This window comes from Capra hircus, chromosome 29 (genome assembly GCF_001704415.2).
Source record: "Capra hircus breed San Clemente chromosome 29, ASM170441v1, whole genome shotgun sequence".
Classification (NCBI taxonomy): domain Eukaryota; kingdom Metazoa; phylum Chordata; class Mammalia; order Artiodactyla; family Bovidae; genus Capra; species Capra hircus.
Genome location: NC_030836.1, coordinates 16,822,846 through 16,838,123, shown reverse-complemented (window position 1 = coordinate 16,838,123; position 15,278 = coordinate 16,822,846). Strand labels below are relative to the sequence as shown.

The following is a 15,278-nucleotide window of genomic DNA, read 5'->3' as shown; positions in this document are numbered from 1 at the left end:
CCTCCCTTCACACTTCCCAGCACTCCCCAGAGCACACCATCACAGCTGCCTTCAGCTGCATCAAGAACACAGTTTACTCTAAAGTGACAGGGGAATTTTCAATTTCCTAAAGCCCGTTTCTTGTCAACACTGGCTGCTAAATATTTTATGCCCTCTGGCCCTGTGGCGCCTTGGGGACATGCTTGCTGAGACCTTTCTGCCTGTCATTACAATGAAAAGACGGCTCCTTGATGGGTGGGGGGGTGGTGGTGGTGGGGGAACCTGGGAGGGAGAGGGAGAGGAAGGGGGGAGGAGGGAAGGACAAGCCTCTCCTACTCTCTCCTGTGTGCCCACGTGCACTCAGCCACCCAGGAAAGAAGGCAAAAGAAGTGCGCTTGGAGTCACCGTGCGTGCGTGATGGTTCTGGACCAAGTCCCTACGCTGCTCTGATTTTACCTCCCTGTTAGCGATGATCAATGATCACGTGGAGGCTTCATTTCCCATTACCAGAACGGAGAGCTGAGGTCCCTCCAGCTCCCACTTCTGTCATCCTGAGATGGAATCAAGCTCCCTCCCCGCTCCCCAGAGCACGCTGTGCCTTTATTAAAGCTCTCTGACTTGACTGCCTCTTTGCAGAGTTATTTGCAAAAACAGATCATCAAATGGATGGACAAATGACTGACTGGTGAATGGCATAGAAAGAGGGAGGGATTAGGGGTCCGGACACTTCACTTCTTAACTCAGTCCACCAGTGACCACAGGTGTGACCTTCCTCAAGTTACATGAGTGCTTTGAACTTTCCTTATATGTAGACGGTGCTAATAAATCTTGTATGAGTAGTCATGAGGATCAAACGAGACGATGCACAAGGAAATTCTTTGTAAATTACAAAGAGAATGAATACTTACAGCCCATTATTAGCTGCCAGACACTGTGTGGGGCTCTTATGTAATATTTATTACCCCCTTCTACATACAGGAAAGAAGTTCAAAACGTTTTACATGATATCATGAAAAAAATTTCCTTTCTGCACCCCTGAGGGAACCTAGCACAGAGCTCTGCATTTATAATCACAGTTTCCTTCACCAAGTCTGTTTCCCCATCTATAAAACGGGGTATGTAATACCTACTTTGAGGGATTATTGCTGTTGTTCAGTCGCTAAGTTGCGTCCGACTCTTTGCAACTTTGCGACTCCATGCAGGATTATGGTGACAATTAAATAAGAAAAGTTGTTATATCTATATCTGTGTCCCCATTTGTAAGAGTGCCTGCACACAGTAGGTTCTCAGGAAATCATTTTGGACTACGGACAGGGTGATACTCAGTGTCTGCGGTGACCGCAGGCTGCAGAGTTGAGAACTCATGCCTGGTTCTGAATGGATGCTCCGGACAGACGGCAGCATCTCCCATTACGTCTCTACTCTCTGCCTCTCTCTATTTTCTCCTCCCACCTGGTCTTCAGTCTGAGTGAGCTCCTTGGTTCTCCCCTTTGCATTCTTACCTCTGAGCGGTTTCTCATTTCTCTGCCTCACCTCCCTGCTCCACACAGCAAAGCAGCTGCGTGTTTGTGATAGAGGAAGCTCTGAGGATGAAAGCTAGGCCCCTTCCCATATGCATGTATAAGAGTTTATCGCTATGCCAGAGAATGCAGTAAAAAGAATCCTGTGCTTCAATTTCGGACGAGGGTGGTGAGGACCAGGGGCAAGGAGATTTCAGTCCAGGATTTCTGAATTTAAGTGTGGATTTTTTTTCCCGCCTCCACAATATGCCAGTTGTCTTCCAAGCCTTTGATCTGGGTGCTTGGCAGTACCTCCAGCTAAAGCTAGACAATTTTCCAACTTGTGGATTGAAATTTTTTGGCACCCTGTGCTGGCTGGTGGAGGGCCCATTTGGAGAACTGAAGAGACTTCGACGTAACATCCTCAGGCTGTGGCCGCTTCCTGATGGGGTAAATCAAGCTTGCTTACAGACCGGAGAAGGAAACCCTCGAGCAAGCAAGGGGAAGCCTGCCAAATTGGAAAGACGGGTGGCAGAGAACAGATTCCCACTCAGGAGCATAACAATCAGTAGCTGGTCCAGAGGGAAACCACACCAGCACCGGACAGGGAAGCAGGCAGCTGCGGGATGGCAGGCAGCAGCCCTGAGGTCCAGGGAAGGGGCTTGGTGACACGCTGGGAGCAGGGGCGGGCACAAGCTGGGAAGCCTCCCAGCCTCCGTCACCTGTTGAACCCAGGCAGCAGGTTGGCAGTGAGCGGCAAAGGGCCTGTATGCAGGCTCCCCTAGAAGCGAGGGTGTTTAAAAGCCAAGTGTGCCCATTGCTAACACCAACTCGAAATTTAATGCGATTCGAACCTCCTTTTATCTCTGGCTTTGCTAATCTTGACAAGATGGATATTCACTGATTCAGCACCGGCCAGGTTCTACTCAAGGATTGAGCAATAAAGGACACATCCTTTCTCAAGTCACTGCAGGACAAACAAGGGACACGCTGAACAACAGCCAGAACCTTGTGTCTCTCTTGGGTCTACACGGGGCTCCTGGAGCGCACTTGCTAACGTTCAAACCCTGGTGTGGTAAGGTAAGTCCTTTCCTAACTGGCTCCAAAGCACACCTCCAGCTCCAACTCCTGCTACTTCCGTCTACGAACCCTATGTTCAGTGTTCAATCTTCCAATGTTCCTTGAATGCTTCCGGCCCATTAACATCTTTGTACCATTGCACATGCAGTTTCCATTGTGTGAAATGTCTCCTTTCTTCCTGTCACCCAACAAACTCCTATTCAACCTTCACAAGCTAGCACAAAGTCACCTCCTCCGTGAAAGCAGGACTAGAATTTCTGTTTAGTGATCACCTCCAGAGCGCCGAGTGGCGCTCGGAGCTCTTGCATACATTGTTTCCGTATTCTCAAGGCAGTCCTGCCAGGACAACATCAATTACTTCTATTTTAGAGATATGAAAAGCGAGGCTCAGAGGACCTCAGCAACTTGTCTAAAGTTATACAGCTGGTGAGTGGCAAAGCTGGGATTCAATCAATCCACTAATGAATTAATCAACAAACAAGTATTGGGTGTGCTGCTGTGTACCAGGAACCTGGTTACAGCAGAGGAAAGATGGACAGAATTCCTGTCCTCACGTAGCTTACAGCCTAGAGGGAGAATGGGCAATGTTCAAGTATCTGTGCATTCATGAGGTTACGGATTTAGATTTACACTGTATGAGCTCTCCTGCCTTCGAGGGCTACATGGGGCAGATTCCTTCAGTCCTCCGGGTCTTCCTGTGTCACCTGCTTGTCACCTCTGATGGCGACCTTCCAGAGCCCCACACTGTGCTGGACTCATCTGCGTGTCGTTAGTGCTCTTAAGAGGCCCTGCATCAAGAGTGTGCTCACAAGCCTTGTGCAGTACAAAGACCAACAGCCAGCAGGCAAGCCGGGTGCCCATGAGAGGACAAGCATGCCGACCCAGGGCCCCAGCAGACGAAACCTTCTCCTTACCTGAGAGATATCCATCACAGAGTCACAGCTCAGGGGCCGGGCCGAACTGAGATCGTTGGAGCCCAGCAGGGTGGAGATGACCCCGTTCTGATCAATGCGTCTGATCATGGTGCCGTCCACGAAATAGATCAGCCCTGACTTGTCCACTGTGATGCCTGGGGTGGAGAAGCCCAAACAGGACGTTCAGCCTTAGAGGTGGTTAACAACCCGCATACTCATGGAAACGACGGGTGCCCAGGGTGATGGGCACATCTCCTCTATGATTTGATTAGATCTTCCCCATGACATTTATCCCCTCTCTGAAGACAGCTGCCCAAGGGCTTGTACAAAGGGGATCAGCAGCCAGGTCTTCAGATTCCCCAGGCCTCTGGTTGTTTTGCCTTGCTGCCTCTGGAGATATTTACTTATCATCTCAGTCATAAACAAAACCTGGACTCATAACTGCTGGGAGTTAAGCATTAGAGGCAGTGGCAAGGAGGAACATTTTCAATGAAAAAATGGTGGACTATGTAAATTAACCTACTTCTGAAGACCTGAAATTATAATCATCAAATCCCTTTGATGGCAGTAATTTTTCTTTTCTTCCAGGACAATCATCCCTCACGCTTTTCTAGTCTATTACTATTTGATGTTATTCTATTCTAATTTTTAATTTCTTTGGCCACACCATGCAGCTTGCGGGATGTTAGTTTCCTGACCAGGGATTGAACCAGGCTCGCTGCAGTGGAAGTGTGGAGTCCTAACTACTGGACCGCCAGGGAGTTCTCTATTACTACTTTAGTTTCGTTGGTTATTTTAGAATTATAGAGCCTAAAAAAGAATCCTTTGGATTTGTGTAGGGAATATTGGTGAATTTAATGTCTAAAAAAGGCATAATGAATTATTCATCATTCCTTCCCTCCATTTGCTAGACTATCCCACCTGCTGACTTTCTCTAGGGCCACCTGTGTGACCTTGGGCAAGTCACTGGATGTCCTTGCATTTGGTTTCTTAGCTATGAGATGAAAAGATTGCTCTAGATCTATACTTCTCACTTTTGGATGTGTATGACAATCACCTGGGAGCTAGCTAAAATGCACCACTCTCCCAGGCACCCGGTTCACAAAATCTCAAGTGCAGCCTGAACATCTACCTGTATTTTTGACCAGTGTCCTGGGTGATAATGATGTAAAAAGATACAAATCAAAGTTTGAGAACCACTCTAGTAAGTGAGGACTTCTTAATCAGTGATATGGATAAGAATCACCTGAAGAATCTTTAAATACCTGTATTTATACACACGCATCTGCTTGGTCTCACTCCCGGAAATACCATTAATAATTCACAGGGTGGCTGGGACTAGGACCAAGACTCACGGGTGATACTGACACCCCCGGTCTAGAACCACAGGAGTCAGACATACCCTGTAGAAGTGTGACCTGCTGAGGGGTCCTGGGGCCGAGACAGACAGGGTGTGCCCCTGAGGAACGCACGGTCTAGCTGAGGGGGCACAGGAATGACTTTGGCCCCAGGGAGCGACAAGCCACAGCAGTTCATGGGGAAATAAAGGAGATTCTGGTCAGTTCCATCTTGTTTTCTTTGGGGGCAGGAACCGAAAGAAGGGGTCAGAAAAAGCTTTACAGAGGTGGAGATGTTTAAAGTTAAAAAGGCTCCCAGTTATATAACCTTGGGGTAGTCACTTCACTTCCAAGTCTCAGTTTTTTTCATGGATAAAATGCGGGTAATAACATCTGACCTGTGATAGTTAGCCCTTGATTACTGTAACGACTTAGAATTATGAGAACATGAAATCCACTCTGGGCTTGCTCTCAAGGGCCCACAGGTCTATGACTGGTCAGGAGGGTGGGGTTAGGACAGCCAAGGGCCTCTGCGTGATGAATATCCACGGGAGCTGGGCTTCCTCTTGCCCGCTGCCTTAGGCTGTTCAGGGCTGAACAGTGATTTCACGTGGAGGACCGTCAGCCTTAAAGCGGGGGACGTCTTCCTCCTGTCCCTGCTTAGAATATAAACTAATTTCATTCTTAAAGCACAGGTGCTTAAGACAGGCGCTTTCTTGTCTGTGTGGCTGTGCTTGGTCTTTCTCCTCCATCTGCTATAGGACTGATGAATGCTCCAGGAACAACTGGGTTTCTTGTTTACAAAGCTGGCTGCACAGGCTAATAGAAGTGATGTGTGCTCTGATTAATGACTTCATTTTTGTCTCCTTTTGTTGCGCTAAATAGATGGACATCTTTTCTCCTCGCTGTTGCACAGTGTCCGCACATCCTGGCACCCTTGTCATTTCTATCTGGGTTAATTACAGGCTTTGGGGCAACTTCCCTGCCACTACATCTGTGTGTGTGTGTGTGTGTGTCTGTGTGTGTGTGTGTGTGTCTGTGTGTGTGTGTGTGTGTCTGTGTGTGAAACAGGAGGGTGGAGAACACATGTGTGTGGAGCAAATGAGAAAAGATCTTGAGAGAATAAAAATTCTCAGAAAAAAAACTTTTAATTTTAAGAGAATAGAACATTGCCACCAAAAGGGCTCTCACAGACCATTTAGCCCAATCTGCACATTTACTAAAGGAAAACTGAGGCCCACAAGGGGAGGTTCCAGAGCCGGGAGCTGCAGAGCAAAATCATAAAAGCAGGCTCCCTGAGTTCAAGCCTAGTGCTCTTTCCACTCCAGGCTACTCTCTCAGTATTAGGAAACTAATTCAGAAGGAGATTAACCACAAGTGTCACAGACTTTACCCCATGGAGTTACTACCTGATCACTTCAGGTATGTGGTAGAGACATGTAAGTAATGATACATGATATTCTGTACATACAACATAACAGGAATAGGAATTACTATTTATGAGATGTTTATCATGTGCCTGGTACCACTGTCCTAAGCAAGTATTTACATTTCCAATAACAGTTAATCTGGACTACAACTGTACAGTGTATTTCTATTTAGAGGAGGAAAATGGGGCTCAGAGAGGTTAAACAACTCACCCAAAGTCACACAGCTATTAGGTGGCAATGGCATAGTGGTGGTGGTTTAGTTGCTAAATCGTGTCTGACTCTTTGCGACCCCATGGACTGTAGCCCTCCAGGCTCCTTCATCTGTAGGATTTCCCAGGCAAGAGTACTGGAGTGGGGTGCTGTTTCCTTCTCCAGGGGACCTTCCCAACTCAGGAATCAAACCCGCATCTCCTGCGTTGCAGGCAGATTCTTAACAGCTGAGCCACCAGGGATTCCCATCAGGTAGCACTGTCTGAATGTAAATACAGGACTGCCTGACTTCACAAGTCTATAGCTTACACTTGAAACCAAGCCCTGATATCTGGCACTACTGAAGAAAACTATCGCTCATGACATTTTTATAGGCCATCATATGAAACATATTAATTTTGACTCTCAGCACAATTCTAGGAGGTAGACACAGGCGATATGATTACTCCTATTTTATTGACAAGGACCCTGTGGCTTAGACACCGTAGGTCATTGGCTCTAGGGCCTGCAGCATGGTGAACACGTGCTGATGGATGTCTGCTGACAACGATGGCTTCTCCTCCAAAAAGCCTTCCAGTCTCCTGGGCACAGGGCCGTCCCTTGGCTCTGGACTCTCAATGCACAGTTCTCTCTCCTTGCACCTCAGGGAGCACTTCTCCCCCTCTCCCATCTCTGTGATTCACATTCAGGTCTGATTTTTCTGCAAAAGTGAACTTATCTACGCACACACAGCACACTGCATACTCAGCAAACACTTGCTGAACAAGCGAATGGAAAGCAAGTGTGCGTGTGAAGAGGTCGAATTTTTGGAAGGACTAAAAATTGAAACTTCAGAGTTGACCCATCCTATAGGACATGAACATGTGCAAAGATGATATACTACCACCTTTTTTTTTTAATCAAACAATGACATGAAAGGCAGCATATACATCCAACGGGAGGGGACTGATAGATAATGGGACATCCATTTGGTGGAATACTATATAGCCATTAAAAGCGAATTCATAGAAGACTCTAGTGACATGGAGAAATATTCGTGATATATCACTTAGAAAAAAAGTAGGTTACTAAAACAACTTGTTTAATGTGACTTAATTTGGTTTGTTTCTGGTGAGCATTAGAGACACACAAACACTTAGATAAAAAGCTAGGGGGAAAGATAGGAAATATTAATTGGGAATATTTCTGGCAGGTGGAATTATGACAGCTTAAACTTTCCTCTGTAGAGTTCTTAGCATTTTCCCACTTTTTTGCAATGATAAATAGGTTTAGCTTTTGGAAATGGAACTACCCCTACGAATGCTACTGAGAGCGTTTTGAAAGCCAAGCCTTACCCCTGGGGTTGGTAAGTGTGGCTTCCGTGGCTTTTCCACCATCCCCACAGCGAGTGTCATCGAAGGGGAGGCACTGGTCACCTGTCCCCGCCACCACCTCAGAGTTCTTGACGAGGTCCTTCACCACCACCGTGGACTTGATCTTGAAGACCCGCCGGCTGGTGGTGTCCGAGAGGAAGACGGCCCCACTCATGGGGTCTGTGGCCAGGTAGTATTTGTGTGCTGGGCTGTGACTGGGAAACAAGGACACACCAGCTGGTCAGCACTTTCTTTTTTCCTGACAGGCAGCCAGAGATACAGAACTTGAGATTAAGCCAAAGAGGAGGGAGACAATGTCCCCCTTTGGGGTGATGGTTCCCCAATTTTCCTGACCTCTGTGGTTGGCCTTTGCTTCTCACCCAACTATGAATGCAAGCGCTTCTTGTTGATGACTGTCATGCCCAGCCAACAGTGCGATGCCTGTGTTTTCTTTAAAAAGATTATCCGTTGAGGCTGACCAGAGGTGGTCTGTAAATTCAGACCAGAGACACGAAAGGATCTGACTTTAAAAAACACTTCAAAACGAAACAAAACAACACACAAGCTCTTCCCCCACGCAGCTTTTACAGCAGCTCCACCCCCATCTTGGGACTGACTGCTAAGGTCCCAGCCAGACTGGACCGCAGCCAGTGTCAACGGCGTCTTCTCTTGACACTCATGTTACACTTATCAGGGGCCCACTAGTCTCCTTCCTGCAGCCAGACCCAAATGAGCCACACGATTAGTCTGTGATTGGCAGCAACAGCCAAGGAAGAAGAAATGGGAGCTATGCCGGTGATAGTTCTGTTTCTGCAAAACAGCCACAGAGAGCAGGACGCGCTAACAGATGTGAAGCTAGATGGGGACTGTACAGAGAGATGACGGAGACGAGGCCGCATCTCCAGGCACAGGGCAGGAAAAATTGTGCAGGTTTGGGTTCAGATCAGTCTGGGTTCCATGTCTAGCTCTGTCATTTAGTGGTTCTGAAACCTGGGCAACTGACTGGGTCTCCTGAGCCTCAAGTTTTCTTCATCTGCAAAATGGGCATGTGAACCTTGCTGGTATATTGGGAACATTATATAAAATGTTATGTAAATTATATGAAAAATACTCAGCATAGTGCATGGCACACAATGCTGCGTGTGCTGTGCATAGTCAGTCAGCCATGTCCGACTCTTTGTGACCATATGGACTGCAGCCCGCCAGGCTCCTCTGTCCAAGGAGATTCTCCAGGCAAGAATACTGGAGTGGGTTGCCATGCCCTCTTCCAGGGGATCTTCCCAACCCAGGGATCGAACCCAGGTCTCCCACATTGCAGGCAGATTCTTTACCGTCTGAGCCACCAAGGAAGCCCACAGTAGGCACTTGATAATCCTAATTATTATTTTAATTATTAGTCATTATGTCTGTTTTTACCTTCGGAGAAGACTAAGAGTAGGTATCTCTTATTAAGCTGAATTTTGCTATCATGTCATAATGATTTACAATTTCTTCCCAGTCTAGGCCATTCCCTCACCACTTGCCATCAGCCATCCCGACAACTTGTCCCTCAAACATGTCTTCACGCCTCTTTGCACCTGTGGTTCCTGCTCTGGGGACCATCCTGTACCCTCCCGTTCTCAGCCTGCTGACCTGCTATCCACTCTTCAGGTGTCAGCTCAAACGGCACCTTTTCTTTCAAACCTCCTCCAGCCTTTCTTCCCTATGCACTGAGATTCTTATCTTATCATATCTGGGTTACAGGACACTGGACATAATGCTCTGGCTATTTACTTATGTGTCTGTCTCCCAAAGTCTTCCCTGGGGGCTCAGGTGGTAAAGAATCAGCCTGAAACTCTTTGTGTTGCAAAGAGTCCAACAGAACTGAGCGGATAACACTTTGACTTTCCACTCTGTCTCCCCAGTCCTGTCACTACTTGATGGGAAGAGATGGGATTTTATTCTTTTCTGTGTTTCCAGTGTTCAGCTTGATGCTTTTCTAGCCCACAGCAGGCATTAAGTGCATGAGATCTCCATTTTTAGTTTATTTAAACAGTATTTTCAATCAAATCACTTAGCTTTCTTGTAACTTCTCTCTTAGGAGTGGTGGTAACTGGAGAGATGCCCTATTTAGCTAGACATGTCCCCTGTGACTTTCCCTATAACAAGTGACAGATTTAATTTTCCCAGATGACACTGATTCTGGCTAAATATAATGCACTGACCTTAGATCCTACTCTGCAATGCTGGGGCAGCCTTGAGCTTTCAGATTCTTGATGATGGCTGGAGGTCAATTTCTTTTCATATCACCCATAACAAACAGGTGCTATTCATCAAGGCAGAAACTGGGTCCTTGAGGAATATGGTGGGGCCCCTGTCCACTGAGAGTAGGCCCCCCCATCCCAAGATTTTGGCTCACGTCTTTCTGCATCGACCCAGAGAAGCGCCACTTAGGTGACGTTTCTCAGATCGGTGAATTCCAGAAGAGGGTGGCATTTGGCTGACTGTTCAGCGGCCCCCTCTTTTGTGCCCCAGAACAAATTTGAGGCTGGGGTTTCATCAGCTAACCGTAAGGGAAAGAGCACTAGTTTTGAACCGAGAGAATGTGGGTTCTAGTTTGGACAAGCCACCTAAAAGTTTCCAGCAGTAGGCTCCTTAGCCTCAGATGCTGGTGTCCCTGCCCTGCTCTGCTCACAGGCTTATCATCAGGATCAAGTGAAATGATCCAGCTCAGTAGCTCAGTGGCCCTTTCCAGGTGGCAGAGCTCTTGGACAATCTTCCACTCGCTTCTTCCTCGGGCCACCTGCACTGGGAGCGGCACCCCGACTTCTCCCAGGAGCTGCACCCCCAGTCCTGGGGGCAGAGCTGCGGATGCGTGGGCTGCTGGTGTGGAAGCATCGGCCGCCACCTCCGGGCACCAGTTTGTCCCAGACATGGTGCCAGCCTTTTATATGCACCACCTCCTTTTCATCACAAATACCATGGAAGGCAGGTGCTTATTTAAAAAAAAAAAAACAAAACTGCTTTAGAAACCTGAGATGAGAGATGTTTAGAACCCTGAAACTTGAGCAGACCCAGAAAGTGCTAAGTGGCAGGATGGTGTTTCTCTCTGATGGGCTGGATGCCAGAGTCTGTGTTCGCTCTATTTCCCCGAGCTGCTCCTCAGGGCCTAGGAAGCTCCTCTGCCTTCCTCGCCCAGGGCGCCTGATCATCTCTTAGGACTTAGCTCCAGCATCACCTCCTCTGGAATACCCACCTCTCCCGGATTCTGGGGTCTCTGCTTGCCCCTCCTTCCTCTGTTGTGTCTCCACCAGACTCTCAGCATATTATACTTTCAGTACCTCCAGCACCTTAAGACCCTTTCTGCTTGGCTGTCTGATTCCTCAAGGACATCCTGGACTCTTTAGGGGCAGGCTTCAAGTTCCTGGTGCTTAGCTCCGAGCTGGTACAGAGTCAGTGTTCCAGAAAGGCCTGCTAACTGTATGAATCAGTGAGTAAATGCCTATTGGTTTCTCTGGGATTACAGACAGGAAACACCCACTGCTAAGGATCGTAGGGTGATGGTTCTCAACACGGCTGCACATCAGATTCACCTGGAAAACTTTTCTGTTTTTCTAAAACCCTCACCCATCACATCTGAAGGGCCTGGGTATCTGTCCCTTGAAGATCACTTGGTTGTTCCTGAGGCCCAGCTGGCTTTGGAAACCATGCCTTTAGAGCAGAGCTTTTCAAACTCTGACGTGCTCATGAATCATGTTAAAATGAAGATTTCAGCTTCGCAGTTCTAGGTGTGGTCCGAGAGTCTGCGCTTCTAATGAATTCTCAGAGGATGCCGATGTTGCTTATCTGTACTCGGAGGAGTGGGGCCTTCCTTAGAATACTTTGCAAACCACAGATGTGAGAGATGGGACATGGCCCACTGCTGAGACCCCAGGCCTGGTGCTGTGGACAGGGACCCTGTCTGATCCAGTTCTGATCCGCAGTATCCTGGGGCAGGGCTGGGCACAGAGCGGGCTCACAGTTCCACTGCCAGAGTTTGCGCAGGAGTTCCTGAGGACCTGAATTCTTTCCCACTTCCTTAAACACAACCTCGGTGCCTCTGGAAATTATGCAAAATCTTAGGGGCTATAAGGTATTAATCCTGAAGTAAATGAGCTGCAGTGGGCCTCACTCTAACCTCTATCTGGACAATGTAGAGAATTTCCTAGTAGGAGCTGTGAGCCCAGGAGTCTCTTGGCACCAAAGGCAACCTATCCCCTGTTCCGAGCGGGGATTTTCCCTCTCCTTCAGAATAAGACCTGCTTTGTGCAAAGGGGTGTCCTTTGACCACATCAGGTAGCAGCCTTGGCAGACCTTAATCCACTGGTTCTTGGAACTAGTAGAAAGAGCTTGAGCACTGGAACCACACCGACAGGGGTTCAAACACCAGCCCCGTCACCCACGTGATAGGTGACCTTGGGCAAATTATTACTCTGAGCCTCAATTATTTGTCATCTGAGAAATAGGGATAATCATAACTACTTCCAAGGGCTACTTTGAGGACAATGTTACTGCACAATGAAAAACACCAGTATGTCATACTTAATACTGTCTGTCTAACCTATTTTCTGAGGCAACTAAGGAAACTCTTCGAGTTAACATAGTATGTGTAGCTGGGTTTGACAGAGATTTGTTGTTCAGATGTACTTCTGAACAACAGACTTCAGACATTCCTCCATGACCCTAGAGGAGAGATCTGGAAGGAGGTGAGGACCCTTAATCCCTCAAGGAAGGCAGGGAGGACAATGCCCAGGGGACTGGGGGGTCTCTATGCTGAGCAAGCGCAGCATAGAGTTGTGGGCTGAATTAAGGTTGCAAAGGCAAAAGAGAGAGAGAGAGATACACCCACGTAGGCTGAGTCCTAGCCTGAGCCTCTAGTTCTTTGGAGCAGCTGGAACAGTAAATGCTAATGGATTAAGAGGACGGAATTTCAGAATTTCTTTATTCCATTTCTGGCATTTACTGATGGGAACACTAAAGCTCTAAGAGAGGGAGGGATTTGCCAGTATCCAGGTGCCAGTTAAAATCAGAGCTGGAGCCCAGGTCTTCTCCCTCCTGACTGTCCTTAGAAAACTAGAAGGCAGAAAGAAATTCCATTTTTCCCTTCTCCTTTGGTTCACTTTCAAAATAGGTTTTAGCACCTGAGAAAACAATGAATTGAGAGAGGGCAGGGAGCCAGCTCTGAAATCACACCATGGGTACATCAAAAGATCTTGCAAGACAGGAAAAAAGACACAGATGTGTATAACGGACTTTTGGACTCAGAGGGAGAGGGAGAGGGTGGGATGATTTGGGAGAATGGGAATTCTAACATGTATACTGGCATGTAAGAATTGAATCGCCAGTCCATGTCTGATGTAGGGTGCAGCTTGCTTGGGGCTGGTGCATGGGGATGACCCAGAGAGATGTTGTGGGGAGGGAGGTGGGAGGGGGGTTCATGTTTGGGAATGCTTGTAAGAATTAAATTAAAATTAAAAAAAAAAATTTATATAAAAGCAAAAAAAAAAAAAAGATCACTAAACTGCACAAACGAGAGGTACCAAAATCAGGACTCAATTCATAGATGATGCCGTTGGAAAGCAGGAAAGCTGTGTGACCAGCCCAAGGCCACACGAATGCGCGCAAAGCTGGACGAGCACCCTGGCTTCTGACTCTTGCCAGCTAGGTCCCCCCGTCTCCTAGCTGTGGCCCAGGCAGTCACCACCACTGACTGGAGGTTTTAATGGGAAGTGCTAGGTTTCCATCTAAGATCTTCATATGAAATGTACTGTGTTTGCTAAAAAACTGAACTTGAGGGCACATATAGTTCATAGTTCAGTAACATCCGTACCAAGTTCTTTGGATACCTCTATTCTATTTCAGTGTCAGGAAAAATACTGCTCCTCTGAGAAGGGGGCATATTTTCCCATTTCTGGTAACGTAAACCCTGAAAACAATTATGCTTCTCTGTTTAATCTGACTGCTAGGAAGCTCAGAGTCCTATCTGATGTGTAATCACATATATGTGTTTTCTCCTTTTTTTCTTTTGTTCCCAAATTCTATTTAATTTACTTTAATACATGTGTCTTTGGTTGTAAGAAGACTGAATTCCTTTTCAGGATAGACAGCGACATAATCATCATCATCTAATTGTTATGATGACGATAATGATAGTAACAATAACAATAATAACAATAACAATAATAAAAATAACAACTCATTAGAGTGCCTGGCACAACGCTAGATACTTTATAAATAGCCTCTGTATCCCATATAACAATCTCCAAGGGAGATTTTATTATCTTCAAATTAGAAACTAATGCTCAGATAGATTTAAACAGTTTTCCAAGGTCACACAATTGAGAGCTTCGGTTTCCTCATCTGTAAATTGGATGTTTCATGAAAAACTACTTCAAAGGCGGTCTGAGGGTGCATTGCTATAATCCATGTAAAATGCTTAACCTGCTTTCTACTACACATTAAGTGCCCTCTACACATTACTATTATTATCTTAAAAGAATATATATGATTGCCATGTTATTACTATAATTACACAGACACGGACATACTCACTGTTGGATTGGGATCTGTCTGACTCTCTACTGTCCTTATCTCAAGTAAGTGCCCACCCACGTGCCAGTCTGATCTGCACCCACCAGGTAACTGAGAGCCACGTGGGTGGTAGTGCAAGCCACCCCCATGTGCCATGGCTGCTGCCAGGCCACCCGGACGCATGGGGACTCTGAGGTGACCGTCACCTAGGAGGCAGACGAGTGCCACAGCCCGGGGACGTCAGTGTGTCTGACGAGGACCACTGCTGCTTGCTGCAGGGCCACTGGGAGCCTACACAACAGATCTACTCTGTGACAAAGCTCCTGTTTGGGGCTTCTCCCTGTGGGTGGCATGTATGGCCTGAACATCCTCCCCCATCTGGCCTTGCTGGCAGACCTCCTGGAGCGGTCCCTTGGTGTCCCAGCCTCCAAACCTGAGGCACTTGGAATGCCCAGAGACGGACGAATCTGCAGCCTATCTTCTGCCAGGATCTCTGCCTGATTGAGTCCTTCTCACGGCGTTCCCACTGTGATCCTCCAAGTCACTCAACGCAGTGGGGATAATCTCCTCCTTCATGCCCAGGATAATCAGACTAGGGTGTGCACATTACTCTGCCAAGGTTAAAATTTCCCCCTATTACTCAGCCTGTCATGTCCACAAACGACCAAAATAAATGCTGCGTTGTGCCAGAGACGAAAGGAGCTCAGGCTCTCCCTACCCGCCTTCACCATTATTAATGACTTTCTTTCACTATAGCCGATGTACCCCCAATCAGATCCAATCACAGAGGAGTCATTTGCCACGGAGCAATCTGAAATTGACACGTGCAGCTTACCATACAGCATGCAACAAGGCAGGGAGAGACAGGAAATTCTCCACTGGTTGGCTTACCTATGTCTGAAATCTTTATTTCTGACAGAAGACAGGA

General features: G+C 47.2%; 1 protein-coding gene across 1 annotated transcript in view; it reads right to left on the bottom strand.

The window, feature by feature from the left end:
* Nucleotides 1-15,278, bottom strand: part of TENM4 (teneurin transmembrane protein 4) — a 682,188-nt gene that overhangs the window by 47,708 nt on the left and 619,202 nt on the right. The window contains exons 23-24 of the mRNA XM_018043333.1: nt 7,784-8,016; nt 3,473-3,627 (exon numbers count right to left, since the gene is read on the bottom strand). Coding sequence (XP_017898822.1) covers nt 3,473-3,627; nt 7,784-8,016 — 388 coding nt within the window. The remainder of the gene's footprint in view (nt 1-3,472; nt 3,628-7,783; nt 8,017-15,278) is intronic.